This window comes from Ictidomys tridecemlineatus, chromosome 12 (genome assembly GCF_052094955.1).
Source record: "Ictidomys tridecemlineatus isolate mIctTri1 chromosome 12, mIctTri1.hap1, whole genome shotgun sequence".
Taxonomy (NCBI): Eukaryota; Metazoa; Chordata; class Mammalia; order Rodentia; family Sciuridae; genus Ictidomys; species Ictidomys tridecemlineatus.
In genome coordinates this window covers 36,096,851-36,113,974 of record NC_135488.1, presented here as the reverse complement: position 1 = coordinate 36,113,974, position 17,124 = coordinate 36,096,851, and the positions used below count along the sequence as shown (strand labels likewise).

At 45.9% G+C, this 17,124-nt stretch overlaps 1 protein-coding gene and 1 non-coding gene across 4 annotated transcripts; one reads left to right on the top strand and one right to left on the bottom strand.

Annotated features, from left to right (window-relative positions):
* The first annotated feature begins 1,829 nt into the window (after positions 1-1,829).
* LOC120885163 (small nucleolar RNA SNORA51) lies at positions 1,830-1,961 on the top strand. Its single transcript, XR_005727666.1, has one exon. It is a non-coding gene; the product is annotated as a small nucleolar RNA SNORA51 (small nucleolar RNA).
* Positions 1,962-2,091: 130 nt separating this feature from the next.
* Positions 2,092-16,592, bottom strand: Znf2 (zinc finger protein 2). 3 transcript variants are annotated; one of them, XM_078028466.1, is made up of 6 exons: positions 16,446-16,592; positions 15,028-15,301; positions 8,668-8,739; positions 7,738-7,864; positions 5,374-5,487; positions 2,092-4,872 (listed from the first exon to the last, which is right to left on the bottom strand). In XM_078028466.1, exons 2-6 carry the CDS (start codon positions 15,049-15,051, stop codon positions 3,866-3,868), a joined length of 1,344 nt encoding a protein of 447 aa, XP_077884592.1. In that variant the 5' UTR covers positions 15,052-15,301; positions 16,446-16,592; the 3' UTR covers positions 2,092-3,865. The 3 variants fall into 3 exon arrangements, with proteins under 3 accessions (XP_077884592.1, XP_040126660.1, XP_040126658.1); XM_040270726.2 differs by having other exon boundaries at positions 15,258-15,301; XM_040270724.2 differs by lacking the exon at positions 15,028-15,301.
* Between the last annotated feature and the right edge of the window lie 532 nt (positions 16,593-17,124).

Sequence of the window (17,124 nt, the reverse complement as noted above, 5' to 3'; positions counted from 1 at the left end):
TTAAAGGAAGAAAAGAAAGGTAAGATGATTTACATTTTCTTTTTAAAAATAAGGGCTTTAAAAGGCTAAGATATTTTTATATTGATTTCATGTTGAAATTGCAATCAAAATTTTTGAAATTTCACTTGGAATTCAAATATCAAATGAAATAAAATATGAATAAGATTATCATCAACTTCACTTTGTAAAATGTGACAGTACTTTATTATCATTGGACAGCAGTGACCTAAAACCTGGGGAATAGAGCTCTGAGTCTCTGCACACTGAGCTGGGATTGAGTTCTGGAAGGTGAGGGTGCCTAATTTTCCAGGGCCAGGGCTGTGCCTTTAACTGCCCACATGGGTACCATGTGATCTTCATTCTCCTGCCATCAGTATGAGCTAGATATCTATCTCCCCAGAACATTCCCTCTCTTATAAACACATTTCATGCTAGAACTCTCCTGAGGCTCCCTTTTACCCTATTGCATTCCACTTTGACTTCTACCTGCTTACACAGGAATCTCATCTCACTAACACAAACCCCTTAGGACTTTGACATTCATTGCAGTCAATCTCATAGGCTTCCTTGGGAGTCCTTGTTCTGACTTCTTATTGAAAATGAACATACTGACATTGTCTGATGACTGGTACCTGGCAGCCTTCTTTAGCTCTGTGCTATTTAATATGTAAGACTTGCAGAGGGGGTTAACTTATTCTTAGATGCCTAGGTCTAGGTAGAATGAGAGGGTGGGTGCGTCTGGGCTACCAACCCTCTTGCCGATCATCCTGTCATCCTGAACCCCAGATCAATTTCTGCAGTTGGTGGTTCTACCAATTGCCTGTCCCAGGCTGCAGGTCCCAGTTTTTCTCCATCTACCATATTCTGCTACGGTTTGAATCTGGGTTGTCCCAAAAGCTCATGTATTAAACGCTTGGTCCTGTTGGAAGGTGCTGGAAATTGCAAGAGGTGGGGCCCAGTGGAAGGTCTTCAGGTCATTGGGGCATTCCTTCAAGGGGCACTGTGGGATCCCATCCTCCCTCTCTCTTATCCCAGACAGGAAGTGAGTGGTTTTGCTCCACCATGCCCTTCTGCCCTGGTGTGCTGACCTGCCACAGGCCCAAAGTGATGGGGCCAATTGATCATAGACTAAAGCCTCTAAAACCATGAGACAAAATAAACCTTTTCTAAGGTGTTAGCTCAGGCATTTGTTAAAGTGACAGAAAGCTGAGTGACACATCTCATCTCCAACTTCTCTAGCTTTGCCAACCCTTCAATTTGAGTTGTTGATGCATACAATGCCTCTGTTTCATTTGGTAAAGTACTCAATTCCCTCTTAAAATTTAGGAAAGGCCTGTTTGGTACCAGAGATAATTATTTTTTTTGGAAACCATTTTAAAATCTTAGGTTCAAACCCTACAAACATTACCCAATCTTTTCATTTTAAAATCTAAGAATGCTGACCTACTTCCAATTGATCAATTTCTGATTCCAAGATTTGATTCTACTAATTGCCAGTAGGTGAAGCTAAAATGTAAGGCCTCCAACACTGTAAGTCATACTGGGGAATATAAATGGAAAGGCAAAATGGCTCTTTCCTCAATTTTTAGCAACAGATGGAATACTAGTCCACATTTTAGAAAACACTGTGCACCTCACCTCATTTAAAATAGAACACAGGGAGCTGGGGATATAGCTTAGGGGGTAGACTACATGCACAAGGCCCTAGGTTCTAATCCCCAACACCAGATATACATTTAAAAAAAATTGGATAAAAATGGAACACAGGGCAAACTATTGAATTTATAGCCCCACTGTTTTAGTTATTACTGCACTCTAAAGTCATGAGAGGCCTCCTGATGCTCTCCACAGGCTGAATTCTTACACGGGCTATATAGAAAGAGGAGGTGGAGTAAGTCTACACCACATACACCTCAGCCCAGGTTCTGTTCCTGGTCTGTACTATGAATGGGGAAACATAGTACAGAACAAATTCTGAATTTGTTCCAATCTCATCTTGTTGATAGTGGCAGAACATCTTGGGAAGTACATGATTTCCAATGTGTTTTGAATAAGACAGTAAAAGAAAGACTCAGAACACTGAGACAGATGCCAAGTTTGTTAATTGTTCCTTTTATTTTCTGATTGACACTGTTAAATTGTATCAGCTATTATCCACATCTACAGATTCTGTGACACATTTTTCTTCAAGTTGTTTCAGAAGTCCACACATGAAGTCTTCCTTGCCACCTACCTGCTCTAAGGAGGATCAACATTAACTAGTGTGTTAGTAGGTTGGGAGGGGTATGTTTGGCAATTCAATTTCTTGAATCTTTCACTTCTGGGGAAAACCACCTTGCTCCCTGGGATTCATAGGATCTGAGTCCACAGCTTTTCAGAAACACATCCTTTCCCAGACTTCTCCCTAATAGGGAATACAGATACCCCAAATCCAGTGTGCCTAGTACCTGATCTTCAGTAAAACAGAAATAAAGGGCTGGGCCCAGGGAATAGAAGAGTTTTGGAGTAAGTATATGAAGTTTGGTGATGGGGACTGAATTAAGGCAGATCTTAAATGTTCAAAGAAGTTTCCATTAAATAGAGAGCTATTTTAGGTCATGGATAGGCAATTATGGGCAATTATGATAATGGTCCCTAGAGTTAGTCAAATACTAAGATTCCCATTTACATTCTGAGCTGCCAGGTGCTGGATGCTAGTGCTTAAAATACCTCCTAAGTTCTTCTAGCTTCTCTTCATGGTGACTTTGGAGGTTGAATATTCTAAATGATGAGGATGGGATGAGACCGACTGACCCACTTCAGATTGGATGTGACACAGATCTTTGTTCATTTAGGAGTTGTTTGTTACTGCAGCACAGCTTAGCATATCCCTCTTCAGTCATGTAGAGGGAAAAACTAGAATTAGGAAGTGCCTATTGTTGTCATGGGAGCCTGGGATGATAAAGGTATGGGCTGGACTGTGAAAACTGAGAAAAAGGATATGAATCCAAGTGGGGTTTTGAATGGAGAGAACTTGATATTTGTTCAGATAAATACTTACTGAGCTCCTATTATTCGCAAGGCACTGCATGAAATACATGTAAGTCACATTTCCAAGTGCTTACAAAATAATTGGGGATATAACACATGTACATAAATAATAAAACAAACCTTAGAGCATAATGGTAAAGAAAACAGACTCTGAAAGCAGACCTGGCCTCACCTTTCGGAGCCGTGTCACTTTGGGCATGTGATTTAATCTCCCTGAACTTCAGTGTGCTCATCTGTAAAATGCACACAGCAACAGCACCTGTTTCACAGAGCTGTGAGAGGATCCATCAATCCAGTCCTTGTAAAACTCTTAGCTGAGTGTTTGCCCCATAATAGGTGCTCAATAAGTGCTACCTACGAGTAGTAGTATTGAGAGATCTAAAATCTGGGGCAGAAGAGAACAAGGTCAGGGCCCAAAAAAGCTCTAAGAGAGGGACTAACAGCTATAAAAACTGCTCTGAAAGAACAGTGCTGCTCTGGTATAACTGTGCCTTCCTCCCCTGTTATAGCCTCTAGGTATTTAAAGTCTTTTTGTTTGTAGTGCTGAGATCAAATCCAAATCCATGGCTGGTCTTCTGCCTGCTAGGCAAGTGCTCTACCAATGAGCTACAGCATCATTTGAATCTGCAGCATCATTTCCTGATGTCTGCATCCCACATCAGTCCTATCCCACAGTAGACACAGAGTGCTACTCAAACACTGGGGGGACAGAGGCAGGGCAGAAGAACAGTATCTGGAGTGGGCAGAGTGAGCAAATGTGGGTTTGCGTGTGTCAGGGGAAGCCTATCTTGTATTTCTATGGTGCTCCTTCGCCAGACTCAAGCTTCCACCCAACTCAATCTATTCCCTGTTTTGCATAACGCCGCTGATGTTGAATAACTGAAGATTTTGAGCTGAAGACTTTCCCACACACGCTGCACTCAAAGGGCTTCTCCCCAGTGTGAACTCTCTGATGCCGCGTAAGCCGGCACCTCTGGCTAAAGGCTTTCCCACACTCACCGCATTCGTATGGCTTGTCTCCAGTGTGGATCTTCTGATGTTGTGTAAGGGAGGAACGGTCAAAGAAGGCTTTCCCACATTCACTGCACTGATAGCGCGGCTCCCCTGCATGAGCTTTTTGATGTCTGTTCAGGGATGAGACGCCGTAGAAGGCTTTTCCACACTCATTACATTCATAGGGCTTCCTGCCTGTGTGGATGAGCTGATGGCGAGTAAGAATGCTTTTCTGGCTAAAGGCCTTCCCACACTGACGACACTCATAAGGACTTTCTCCAGTATGAATTCTCTGGTGTCGAGTGAGGGACGAGCGGTCAAAGAACGCTTTCCCACACTCACTGCATTTGAAGGGCTTCTCTCCCGTGTGAATCCGCTGGTGCACGGTGAGGGACGAGCGGTCAAAGAAGGCCTTGCCACATGCACTGCACTCGAAGGGGCTCTCCCCGGTGTGAGACATCAGGTGTCTGCTGAGGCTGCTTCTGTGACTGAAGGCTTTCCCACACTCCTGACAGTCGTAGGGCTTCTCTCCAGTGTGAGTCCTCTGGTGGCGCACAAGTGAGGAGTGGTCGAAGAAGGTCTTCCCACAGTCTCTGCACTCATGGTCTCTCTCTCTAGTGAGGGCTTTCTTGGGTGGGGCTGACCCTTGCTGCAAGCTTGGATCCCGGGACAGCAGTTTCTTGCAAGGTTCTACTGTGGGTCTTTCCTTCTCCACTTCCAACCTACCAACCAGTGCTTGAACTTCAAGTTTAGGACACAGAGGACTTTGCTTGTCAATGCTTCCCCTCCGTGTTCCTTCTGGTTTCTTTTCTTCTGAAGCATCTTGAATCTTGGGCTTGGTCCCCCAGCCTGGAACAAAGAGAAGACACAGATGTGGTTTCTTCCCTGGGGTAGGAAATGTTCCAGGGGAAAGAAGAGGGACTCTGATGATGCTGAAAGTAACACACAGGCAAGCATTGCTTGCTCCCACAAAGAGTCTCATGCTTCAGGCCTGAGACTTGGGAATGAAGCATAATGTGGAGAAGCAGGCATTGAGAATATAGGAGAATGTCTACTGAGAGCACTGCTAGGATAACTAGGAGAGTAGCCAAGTGGAGAGGACGGGGATCAACAGGAATATCAGAGTGTGAATGGGCAAGGTGATAGAGTTGAGAAAACTGGTGACTGGTGAATACAAATGAATAATACTAAGGTGTAGAGGAGACTAGGGAGAGCAGACAGGTGGTACAAAATAAGCACTGCAGCAGAAGACCTGACCTTGGAGCAAAGATGATACCCAATGTTCCTCCCACCCACCTGAATGACAAACACAGAAAACAAAACTGCCCTGACCCATTCCTACTCAGTTACCTAGAGAGACATTCTCTGGACACTTTCTGTCTTCAGATCCATGAAGACCCTCTGTCCATGGCTCAATCCCTCTCTTCAACTGAAAAATCACATCAGGTTGAGGAACTGGAAGTCCTGCTCAAGGAGAAAGAAACAAGCCAGGTGGTTGTATGTGATGAGAACATGCAGCTGCTCCCAAGCTGGTTCCTGGCCTCCAGATGTTTCACAGAGACAATGCAAAAGGCCAGAAGGCAGAGCACAATGCAGAGGAATCTCTAAGGAGAGGTCAGGCCTGAGTCTCTAGAAAGGAGGGATTGGCAATCAACTTGAGTTCATGTGGAGTGAGTGGGAAGCTTCCTGCATGGGCACTGTAGGGTGAAGGTGCTTGGCTTGGGGAGGTGAGAATAAAGAAGGATCATCTTGGGTAGAAAAGCATAAGGAAGATGCTCGTTTTGTTTATTTATGTTTATTATTATGCTTTTTAAAAACAATTGTTAATTGTAGGAAAATCAGAGATAAGTACAAGTAAAAAGAAAAATCACCTTTTATACTTTGTATTCATATTTTCTTCCTATTCATTTTGATTCGGAAAGGTACCCATAGAGAAATAAAATACCCATAGATAAAATTGGACAATGGAATAATACTGATTTGTAAACTGGATTTTTTTCACTTAATAATGAAATTATTTCAATTAGCACTTTGATGGTTAAATGGTTTTAATTAGCCCTTTTAATGGTTATAATACTGCACTGTATGGCTTAATCTAACTTATCTGACGAATCACCTGCTAACAGACATTTCAGACCGTTTTAATGTTTTGTTACTAACACACAGTGGCACAATGAACACCTGCATGCTGATAACCAAATCCATAAGCCTATTATTTCCCTAGGATCAATTCCTGCCAGCAGACCTATCCATTTTTAGTTATATTAAAACAAACAAACAGATCCTCTCGTGAAAATAGGCTTGAGTTCCAGATTCCCTTGCACAGGAAGGCCCCATGGCAGGAAAGAGAGTGCTTTCTTACTGGTCCCAAGCACCCTTTACCTGGCGAGGTGCTGATTCTCTGCCGACAACATGGCCATGCCCCACCTCTGTGGCTCCTTGACTCTGACCTAAGGAATTCTACGCTCTCCACACTTTACCCTGCCACAGCCTGCGGCAGAGACTCAGCAGTACCTCCTGGACATCTTATTCTGTTGGGACACTGTATGGCCCGCTGAAGCTAATTGAGGGATGTGTATGCTTGCCTTTTTGACTGGCTTTATGTGAAATCTGCAAGGCCTTTACTGTCCTCTTGTACTTATTTAAGTCAGCTTCTAAGCTGTGTGCTTTTTCAGCATCTTATTCTTTTTTTTTTATTTGGATGGAGTCTTGCTATGTTGTCCAGGCTGGTCTTGAACTTCTGGCTCAAGTGATCCTTCTGCCTCAGCCTCTTGAGTAGCTAGGATGACAGACATGTGCCACTGTGCACAGTGTACACGGTACGTTTGTGAAACTGCTAAGAGGTTCTCGTTATCTACAGGGTCCCCACTTTACTTCTCATTAACACCTGACATCAGCAATAGCTTTTAATTGCCCCTGTCACACAAGTCTTTATAATTCCAGAGTGCCTCCCGTGGGCATATCTCTAAGACAATGCTCAAGGCAAATGCTCAAAATCAAACACATCTCTGGTGACCTACAGACACACAACCACTGTGTTCTCACTCTACATCCCCCTTTTTTAAAGGGAGACACTTCTTTTCCTCCCATTGGTTTTTGTGAGGGGGGAAATCTCCAATTAGCAAGATGGTCCTTTCCCTACCACTCAACTGTCCTCAAAACAGAGTTGAAGGTGTCCCCTGGCTGGCAAGCTGGGAGAAGACTCAGGCACATGTAACTCTTCTACACTCAGCCCTCTGGAGAGCCAGCTCCCTGCCCCCAGCTCCCTGTCCCCAGCTCCCTGCCCCACTCTACTCTGTCCCCTGGCCCTCCCTGTTTTGTGGGGGCAGGTTGCTGAGCAAGGGCCCTGTGGTTGACTAGCACATCTGTCCAGTGCTGGGCTCAGTGTGAAGCCCACTACTGCCATACACCTAAGCCACCTGGGAACAAAGCAGAATGTGGGGAAGCAGGTATTTTCAATGTCCACTGAGAGCACTGCCAGGATAACTAGGAGAGTGGGCCGAGTGGAGAGGACGGGGACCAACAGGAATATCAGAGTGCGAATGGGCAGGATGATAATCGAACCCATAAGCCTATTATTTCCCTAGGATCAATTCCTGTCAGCAGACCTATCCATCTTCCTCCAGCTCTTCCATCTTCCTCAAGTGACTCAGAGCGCAGGTGTGGGAGGCTCTGATTTCTCGGCTCCACACCAGCGTGGGCAGCTCCCCTTACCCAGCGAGACGATGCTCTCATAGTTCTCCAGCATCACCGCCTTGTAGAGGGCTCTCTGAACAGGGACCAGATGCCTCCACTCTTCGTCTGTGAAAATCACAGCCACGTCCTCGAACGTCACAGATCCCTGAAACACAATCACATACCCCCTTACTCATGAGCCTTCTTGTCACTTGGGCCAGACTGAAATGGCATAAAGGTGACAGCCCTGGAGGGTGTGGCAGGGCACCGGGCCATGGCTCTGACAAAGCAAGGCTCTGAAACATCTGGAAAAGGCACTCATGTAAAGAGTTCCCAGTTGCAATTCAGTCACCCAAGCCTGCATCTTTACCCTGGTTTTAGAAGCCTGGATGAGTGTCTGTAAGTCCTGGGACAGAGTGGGAATTCACAACTCTCCACCCTTGAAAGGGGAGCTGCATGTCTCCACCCAGTAAGACTCTCTTTGGGACCCTGGAGGCCTGGCTGAGGTGCCCTACAGCATGATCCACTGCACCCAGCACCCCCTGGAGCACTGGGGCCCACACTCAGTGAATGCGTGGATACACTCCTGGATGGGCAGGGTGGAGCCAGAACTGCTCCCAATCTTCCCCTTGGCCCTGCGCTGTCAGCTGCTAGACAGACCACTCAGAGCAAAAGCTGCAGGGGTTGGGTGCCTGGTGACGAGCAAGGGGGGCCAGGCTTGAGACAAGAGATGGACACCGAAAAACACCTCAGGTCAAAGGGAAGTCCTCCCTGTGGAGTGCCTGGTCCACCTGGTGGGGGCTGACCAAGAGTTCCAGGAGATAGACAAGTGGTGACATTCTGGAGACTCATTAGTGTACTCCAGAAACACAAAAGTCTCCCTCGAAGGAAGTAGCTCAGGAGTACAGCGCTTGTGTAAGCCTGGGCTCATCCCCAGCACTGGGAAAAGAAACATGAGGTCCTCCTTACCTGGCACGCGGCAGGTGGCGCTGCAGCAGCCATTCCCTCCTGTGTGCGCTCCCAGAAGCAAAGGGCAGAGTCCTGACAAGGCAGGGTGTGGGTGAGAAGGCAGCCATGAGAAAGGTCTGTCCTGATATGTCACCTCCTGACTCGCGGAGCAAGGACTCTCCATGTCCCCACCCCCTTCCCAACTTCCACAGAAGGGCAGCCAAGGTAGAGCTAGGCCAGGAGCAGCCCTGGCCAACCCCTGGGTGGAAGCCAGGCCCTGGGTGCTGTGAGTTACACTACATGCGGTGCTTGTTTTCACAAGTTCCTTGGGAAAGAGATTGGTACCCAGGAGTCAAGAGAGCGGTAAGGCTCGCAGTCAGAATGGCAAGAATCCCAGTAAAAATAAACACTGGGGAGGAGGGGCACAAGAAGAACACTTCACTCTGTGGGGGACTGTTCATTAGCACAACCACTGGAAATCAGCATGGAGGTCCCTCAAAAGAACAGGCACAGATCCAGCTACCCCGCCATATGACCCAGGTGTACTGTTCCTTGGTATTTATCCTGAAAAATTAAAATTATCTTATTATAGAGATACATGCATGGCCAACAGCCAAATATGGAACCATCGGGGTGTCCATCAACAGATGAACAAAATATGGTATGTATATACACCATGGAGTTTTACTGAGCCATAAGAAAAATGAAATTACGTCATTTGCAGGAAAATGAATGAGACTAGAAACCATTAGGCCAAATTCAGAAAGTCAAGCGCCATATGTTCTCCCTCACACACAAAAGCTAAAGAGGAAAAAAGGTAAAGAAAAGTGGGGGGGCAGAGATCTAGTGAAAATCAAAAGGAGATCAGCAGAGGACCAAGAGATGGCAGGTGGGGAGGAAGAGGGAAGTGCTGGGGCAAGGGGTATATTGGTCAAATGACATTGTTATATTGTGTGCGTGTGCAAATATGTAACAACAAATCCCATCAATATGTATAACTATAATGCACCAATAAAAAAAAGTGGAAGGAGAAAAATAAGCATTAAAGTTCAGAGGTTATTTATCCAATACTGCCCTGAGTGTTCACTGGACAAAAACCATAAACAAATCTGTAAGTGACTATGTGGAGGAAACACACCCAGCAAAACCTACGGCCTCCCCAAAGGAAAACACACTCCACTCCAGTTCCTGCTGAAGGAGCAGCCCTCATTGATCCACGTGACCCTGCATCTCATTCCTGGAGCCACAGTGACTGGGTGGGTGACACAAGTATCAAAACTAAGGAGTGATCCAGCCTGAAAAGATGACATCCTTGCACGGGAACGTGACCAGGGAGTGTCAAGACAGCAATGAGTTGAAGGAGTCTCAAGGTCCCCAAGTAGCCATGGAACCAGAGGAAGAAGAACCCAAGGGCAGTGGGAGGCACAAGCAGGGTAAAGTTCATGTCAGTGGGATGAGGAGCAGGGGGGAGGACAGCCTGACCCTCTGATGGAGACTGAACCAGGCCCTGAGAGTCCCTGGGAAGCGTTTCTGGGGTTGGTGGGTGAATAGGGAGACAGTAGGCCAGGGAAGATGGGGGAAGGTGGGCTTGTGGCTCACCAGTAGCTTTCCTGTAATTAAGGGAAAGGGTCACTGCTCCCTGTGAGTCATTCATTCATCCACTCAACCAGCAGTTATTTGGCACCAACTGTTTATAGCAAGTAAAACATGTGCAAGGAGCATTCCTTACCTCCAGGAGCCAAGAGGAAACAAAAAGGCATTTCCCTGCAGGATAGGTAAGTGCTGTAAAACTGTGAAGGCCCCACAGGGCTCCCTTGACCAGCCCCACGAGGGGGTGGGGACACTGCAGCTCTCCTGGTAGAACCAGAATTTATGCAGTTTTGAGGTGGGGAGGGAGCAGGAAAAAAACTCCAGTTATTGAACACTAAAGAGGCAGATCTTCACGTGGAAAGGATTAAGAACTGAAATCTGTTTGGAACAGCAAAAGTCTAGGCTGTGAGCAGGGCTAGGAAAAGATGGAGAAGCACAGGCCACCTACATCAAGGGCTTTGCACAACCCCTGCCCCACAGGCAGGGATCCTGGAGGGACTTTAGCCCGGGTGCACCATCGTCAGACCATGCTTCAGAAAGATCACTGACTTGTAGTGAAGACCTGAAACACACTGGCTCTCAGTATCTGTAGGTTGGTTCTAAGACCCCCATAAATACCAAAAATAAATCCCACCCCACTGCCAAAAGGGATGCTCAAGGGCTTCATGTAAAATTTGGGGTCGGGCCTGAGAATATAGCTTAGTGGTGGAGCACCTGCCTAGCATGCACACCTCAGCACTACACACAAACAGGGATTTTTAGGAAATATCAACTTTACCTGCATTTTAAAAAAATATTTATTTTTTAGTTGTAATTGGACACAATAACTTTATTTCCCTTATTTATTTTTATGTGGTGCTGAGGATCGAACCCAGGGTCTGGCACATGTGAGGTGAGCTCCCTATCCCTGAGCCACAACCCCAGCCTCTGCAATTTTTTTTTTTTTCTTAAAGAAAAAACTGAAGCCAGGTGCATGGCCCACGCCTGTAATCCCAGCAGCTTGGGGAGCTGAGACAGGAGGATCACGAGTTCAAAGCCAGCCTCAGCAAAAAGCAAGGCACTAAACAACTCCATGTAGACCTGTCTCTAAATAAAATACAAAAAATAGGGCTGGGGATGGGGCTCAGTGGTCGAGTGCCTCTGAGATGATCCCTGGCACCCCCAAAAATAAATAAAAGGAACTGAAGATGTAAGTCAGTGATAAACTGCCCCTAGGTTCAACCCCCGGGTACAAACAAAACAAAAAACAAAACTGAAGGAAAGAACGTACACAAAATATTAAGCGAAGAATGCACAATCTTGAGATTAGATATTTGTGCGTGCATGTATGTATAGAAAAAGGAAGAACACATTAAAATGGAAGTGGAATTTGAGAAGTGGAATTATGAGGGATTTTTATTTTACTTTAACAATTCTTCATATTTTCTGATTTTTTTAATTCACTTTGGTGTACAAGAAAACAACAGGAAGGAAGAGGGTTATGCAGCCGTGACAGCAGCCTGGGAGTGCTAGCCCTGGAAGGCTCCGCCCACAATGCTGGTCCCTGGCCAGCCTGGGGGAACTTTGATTTTGAAAGGGTCCCCAGGACAGTCGGCTCTGTCTAAACCATGTGTGCAAACGACCTGGTTTATGGTAGGTAACATCTGCTTTCCTGCTGAAGATCTAGAATTCTGGTGTGTGTTAGGCAGAGGGCGCTATGAGCAACCTTTGATAAAAACCTTGGACCCTGAGCTTCCAATGAGCTACTGCGTTTTTTTGTCAGGGAGGGATGTGCTTTGTGTCACCGCTCATGGGAGGAAGGGAATGCAAGCAAAGCCACACATGGATTCCTCCAGATGCTGCTGGTGTCCTTCCTTATGACGGGCTGTGTATCCATGCAGGGTTGCAGTCACAGTCTGAGCCACAAGTACAGCTACAGGCTGAGTCCCCAGTCCTTGTGAATCTGTGAATGTGGGGTGATCCTGTGGATACCACACTCTGATTAGCTGTGGCAGGATGGAATTAGAGGAGGCAAGAATGGCGGAGACCAGTGAGGAGACTGATAATTAAGGAAAAGTGATCAGCAGCTGAGCAAAAGCAGTGGCAGCAGAAATGGAGAGAAGGGACACCATTGTCAAGATACCAAGAACAATAGGTAATAGCCTGGAAGCAAGGTGATGCCTTCTGGGACACTGATCTGAGCAGCAGTGCAGAAAATGATGTTATTCGTGCAGGTGAGCAATAGGGAAGTAGGCTGAAGGGATGGCTATTGAGGACAGTTGGGAATCAATCCCACATCCTGAAATAACAAAACTCAGATGACTTTGGCTCCCCTTGGCCAAATTACAAATATTGGAATTGCTAAATGAAATAGCTCAGTATAGAAAAGTTAATATAAAGTGTACCAAAAGTGGACATAATACAAAGCCAATGCTTAAGTCTTCAGTTATATCAAAAGTACTTTCTATCAATTACAAAACTTTTCATAGAGAATAGATGTACCCTTGTGGTACACACTTATTTATTCATGTAAGCAGAAAGGAACCCAGGGGGCAAGGATAAGCCAAGTAATTCCAGAAACCGAAGCTGCTTGTCCCACACAGGGAGGACAGATCAGAACATGGGCCACTCAGAAGAGTGAGGCAGAGGAAGCTATACTCCTGTCCACGAGCCAATCCGACTCCAAACATGCCAAGTAATTGTGGAGACTTAATCCTCCCTCCCTGAGATGGGCCCTCCAGCTTGATGTCCAATTACCAGATATTCACAAGAAACCATGAAGTTTTAAAAACTGCCAAAACTCAAGACCAATATGTATAAATTACTGGTCTGTTAGCTTCTAACTCTAAAATGGCTCTATTATATTGTTGGATAAGTTTGGAGATTTTTCTGGTTTATTGGTCTATAATCTAAGCAGATATCCTTTTGGGAAAAATACCTCATTATGATATACAGTTAAAAGATGCAAGACAGACATGATTATTAATAATGTGTTAACACTGGCCACCTCAAGGGTGGACACTGGTTTGCAGAAACTGAAACCTATGTGACAAGCAAAATCTTAAAGAAAAAAAATCTAACTTAGAGTTTAGTGTAACAACAACAACAACAACAAAAATCTGAACCTAAGAGAGATTGGAGTTTGAATCTCCTTAGGAGGAGGCAGAGAGTGATATAAATGCAATTATAAACAAAGATATATCCTCAGATGATAATCAGAACCTATAACTAAGACAGTTTTCTTTTCCTTTGTAGTCTGTTAAGAGTCTTCCATGTCCAGGAGGGTGTTCAGATATTGACTCTTGAGCCCTATGAAGACATCTGAATTAATATTTAGAAATACAGATGAATACAGTCATTAGGAGCCCAGGCTCTGGTGCCAGATTGCCTGAAATCAAAGTCCAGCCGTGCTTCATCCTACCTCTGTGACCTTAGAAAAGTTTCCTACCTTCTCTCAGCTTGTCAATCTGCAACAGTGGATTAATGATACAATGTGTGTAGCTATCTTGATGCTTAAGTAGGATGATACCTAAAAAGCATTGAGAATAATGTGCTAAGTAAATGTTAGCATTAGCTAAAAGTGATGTGACCATCTGGGAAGGCAGGAAAAAATTAAAATGGAAAATATTAATTACATTATGTTGTTGCTTTAGGTCTAAGTGTAAGTATATTAAGAATTTTGGAAGACAAGTTATTTGTATATGTTGTCCAAAGCACTAAAACTTTTTGTAACACATAAAACTACATCTGAAGTTATAGTTGGAGTTGCTCAATGCTTAAATGCTTAAAGACAATTTTCAAGATTTTATTAGACTGACTTTAATAAGGTGAGCATTGAACAAATCACAAATGGTGTCGAACATGAAATATCCCCAAGTATTAAAGTAGCAGGTCTTCCCAAAGTGCTCATCATGCCAGGTAGACTTCACTCCCCACAGCAGCAGTTGCTTAAGTAGGCTCCTGCTGAAAACTCAGGACTCCATAGCACACCAAGCTCATGTGGAGTCACTGTCAGCAAAAGGTCACCTCTACTGCTTTCTATTTTCCTATTCCTGGATTTTAGAGTATCAAATGTATCAAATTCAAATCCACACTCTATATCTTTAAGTGACCCTTGTGATTGCCTAAAAAGCTTTTAACACTCCCATCTTGTCCATGTACCTATTCCAAAACTGTCTTCTCTTCTACACACCTATTCCAAACCTCCACGGTTACCATTCGACATCAGCACAACTTTGTCTTCTACTACACTGAAGATGTGCAGGACCATGTGGTAGAAAGCACTTGGAAGGCAGGTTTAGTAGTATTAACCATGAAGCCTTGGGCAAGTTACTTAAGGCAACCATTGGCCCAGATGTTTACTATCTAACTCCAGAATAGTTATAAATAGGAAATGAGACAATATAAAGTACTTATCACACAGTTTGTCCAATAAATGAAAGTTCTCTACACTGCTACTGCCCATCACCAACCCATTCATTCATACATACCACTATCAACAACTATTAACAAGTACCTGCCATATGCTGGGCTGTAAGGTGCGTGAGGCCAGCAAGACAGATCTGTCTCCTGGACTTGAGTTTATGTACTACCCCCACTGTCCAACTTTCCTTCTCAATTGTTTCCCTCAGAATCTGCTACCTGCTAATGCAGGCTCTCTTTTCCCAGCATTTCTCAGCTCTCTAGAAGTTTCTTCTCACCCCTTCAAACATATAAAAACATCCTCTAGTTGAATCTTATGGCCTCCCTCCAGCAAAACAGTTCTCATTTAGGTTTTCCTTCATGATCCAACTTCCTGGGTGAGTAACTCACCTTCTGACTCCATGTCTTCACCATTGACTCCACTCAAATCCTTGTCAGTCACTCTTGCCTCTCACACATCTGAAACCACATGCTTCAAAATGAAAACTCTGGCATGAATTCCAAAGATCTTTTCCTTCTTTTCTTTACTTCTCTACAACTTCTGACTGGATAAGTTTCTGCCTCTTCAACCAGTTACAGTAGATGCCTTGATGCTGCTTGGGTCTCACTTTTATTCCTACCTCTGAAACTTCTGTCTTCCTGGCTCCTTTGTCCCATCTTTGCCCTAGAAACAAGGATGATTCCCATAGGTTGGTCTTTATGCAATGTTTTCCTTTCTATCCTGGGGATATTCACCCACATCCAGGGTTCTATTTTCCACCTCTACAAAGATAGTTCCAAATTCCAATCAACTCCTTTTCCGAACTCATCTTTTATTTCCAAATGGCTACAAGTTTTGAATTAGGCATCAGCTGAAAACCACCTTCCTCTACACAGTTGCCATTAACTCCTCTCCCTGCTTTTTCTATCAGATGTTCTATTATCCTCTCAGATGTCCCAAATCCAAACTCTTACACCTCGCTCTCTTTTCTCCCAAATCAAGTCACCAGGCTCTTCAGACTCTTTTGCAATGTCATTCGTACCCTTTCCCTACCACTAACACCATGAAAATTCAAGTCCATAACTTCTTGCTTCAGAACGGAACCCTGCCATTATTCTCTTCCACTCTAATCCTGAATGTGACCACTAGAGTGACTATCTCTGTCAGTCGTCTGGTCAGACCCATAAATCTGGTCTGATTATTGGGTCTCGGGGGGACACCCTGTGCTCTGGCCTCGGTGTATGCTTCTTCATCCTGTCTCCTGCTATTCCTCCAAATTTGCCCTCCAGTAAAATTCATCTCTCTCAAGTCTGCCTAACACTTTGGTACTCCTTTTACATCCCCCCGCCACTAACAATTCCTACCTCCTACATGAATCCAGCCCCTCGATCGCGCCCTCGGGCACAAACTCAGGATAGGAGATTTAATGACGAATGTAAGGCGCTTTGGGGCGGAAAGAGGCAGGGCTAGGTGGGCGGCACTCTAGACTGGGTGTCAAGCCCACCCATGGTCATTAGTCCCGAGTTAGGGGAAGAAGAGACGGCAGAGCGGAGGAGGACCCCGCAACCTCCACCTCGAAAGTCCAGGATCTGGCGCGCAGTGGGTGCGCACCGCAGGACCGCTGGCAACAGTGCCACGGCACACACCGCAGGGGACAACTTTGCGTCCGCACCTTTCCAGCGGGGACGTGGCCACACACATCTGCAGACTGGCTCCGCATGCGCCACCCAGTCCTCTCCTACAGCGCCTCCCCCAAACCCCCAGCGTCCCCTTCTCTCGGCCGCTGCGCTCACTTGGCTCCTGGAACATACAGACCCGCAACCCTCACCTCCAGCACAGAGTGCTCGGGACCCGGGTAGACGGCACCACTTCAGGTCGGACGGCAGTGCGCCTGTGCGAAGGCCCCGGCGGCCGCGCTCCCAACCAATGCGCTGTCTTCGCGGGACTTCAATTCCTAGAAGCCCCGGCGGCCTGCGCGCCTAGAGATGACGTATAGGACCGCGCAAGCGCACCCGCCGGAGAGAGGCTCCCGGGCTGACACGACCCCGCCCGCTTAGTGGTCTCCCTAGCGGCAGAGGTGCAGCTGCAGATGCCTGGGAGGCTTAGGGTCGCCCTGAAGTCTGCCCACGTGTGATGCCACATTCCTCCAGCCCTCCATTTATAGAGTTGTCCAAAGGAAATGCGTCCCTAACCTTGGGTACAACGAAGGCGATATCCAGTCTTCTGGCTCCGCTTCCGCCTATCCATTTGCAGGAATTTGATTCTGAGATTTGAGGAGAGAGGTTTGGAGTTTGGTTCTGAAGACTGCGCTATGGCTGAGGGACGGTCTGCGCGCATATTTGTACCGGAAGAAAAGAAGGGCCCACGGTAGTACGTGTACTTAACTGGGCAGCGGGAACTGAACGCCCAACGGTTTGAACACACCAACCTGCCTCTCGTGGTGCTGCTGGAGAGGCCCAGGCTGGAGACGTGGCCGATTCTTAACCGTGGAAGAGTATGAAAAGATC

Excerpts from the sequence above, each read along its gene's own strand:
- Znf2 (XM_078028466.1), bottom strand. The coding sequence starts at position 15,051 with ATGGTGAAGACATGGAGTCAGAAG. Across the intron at positions 5,488-7,737 it reads TGAGAGCATCGTCTCGCTGG|GACTTCCAGTTCCTCAACCT; the intron begins GTAAGGGGAGCT and ends CTCCTTGAGCAG. Across the intron at positions 4,873-5,373 it reads TCCAGAGAATGTCTCTCTAG|GCTGGGGGACCAAGCCCAAG; the intron begins GTAACTGAGTAG and ends TCTTTGTTCCAG.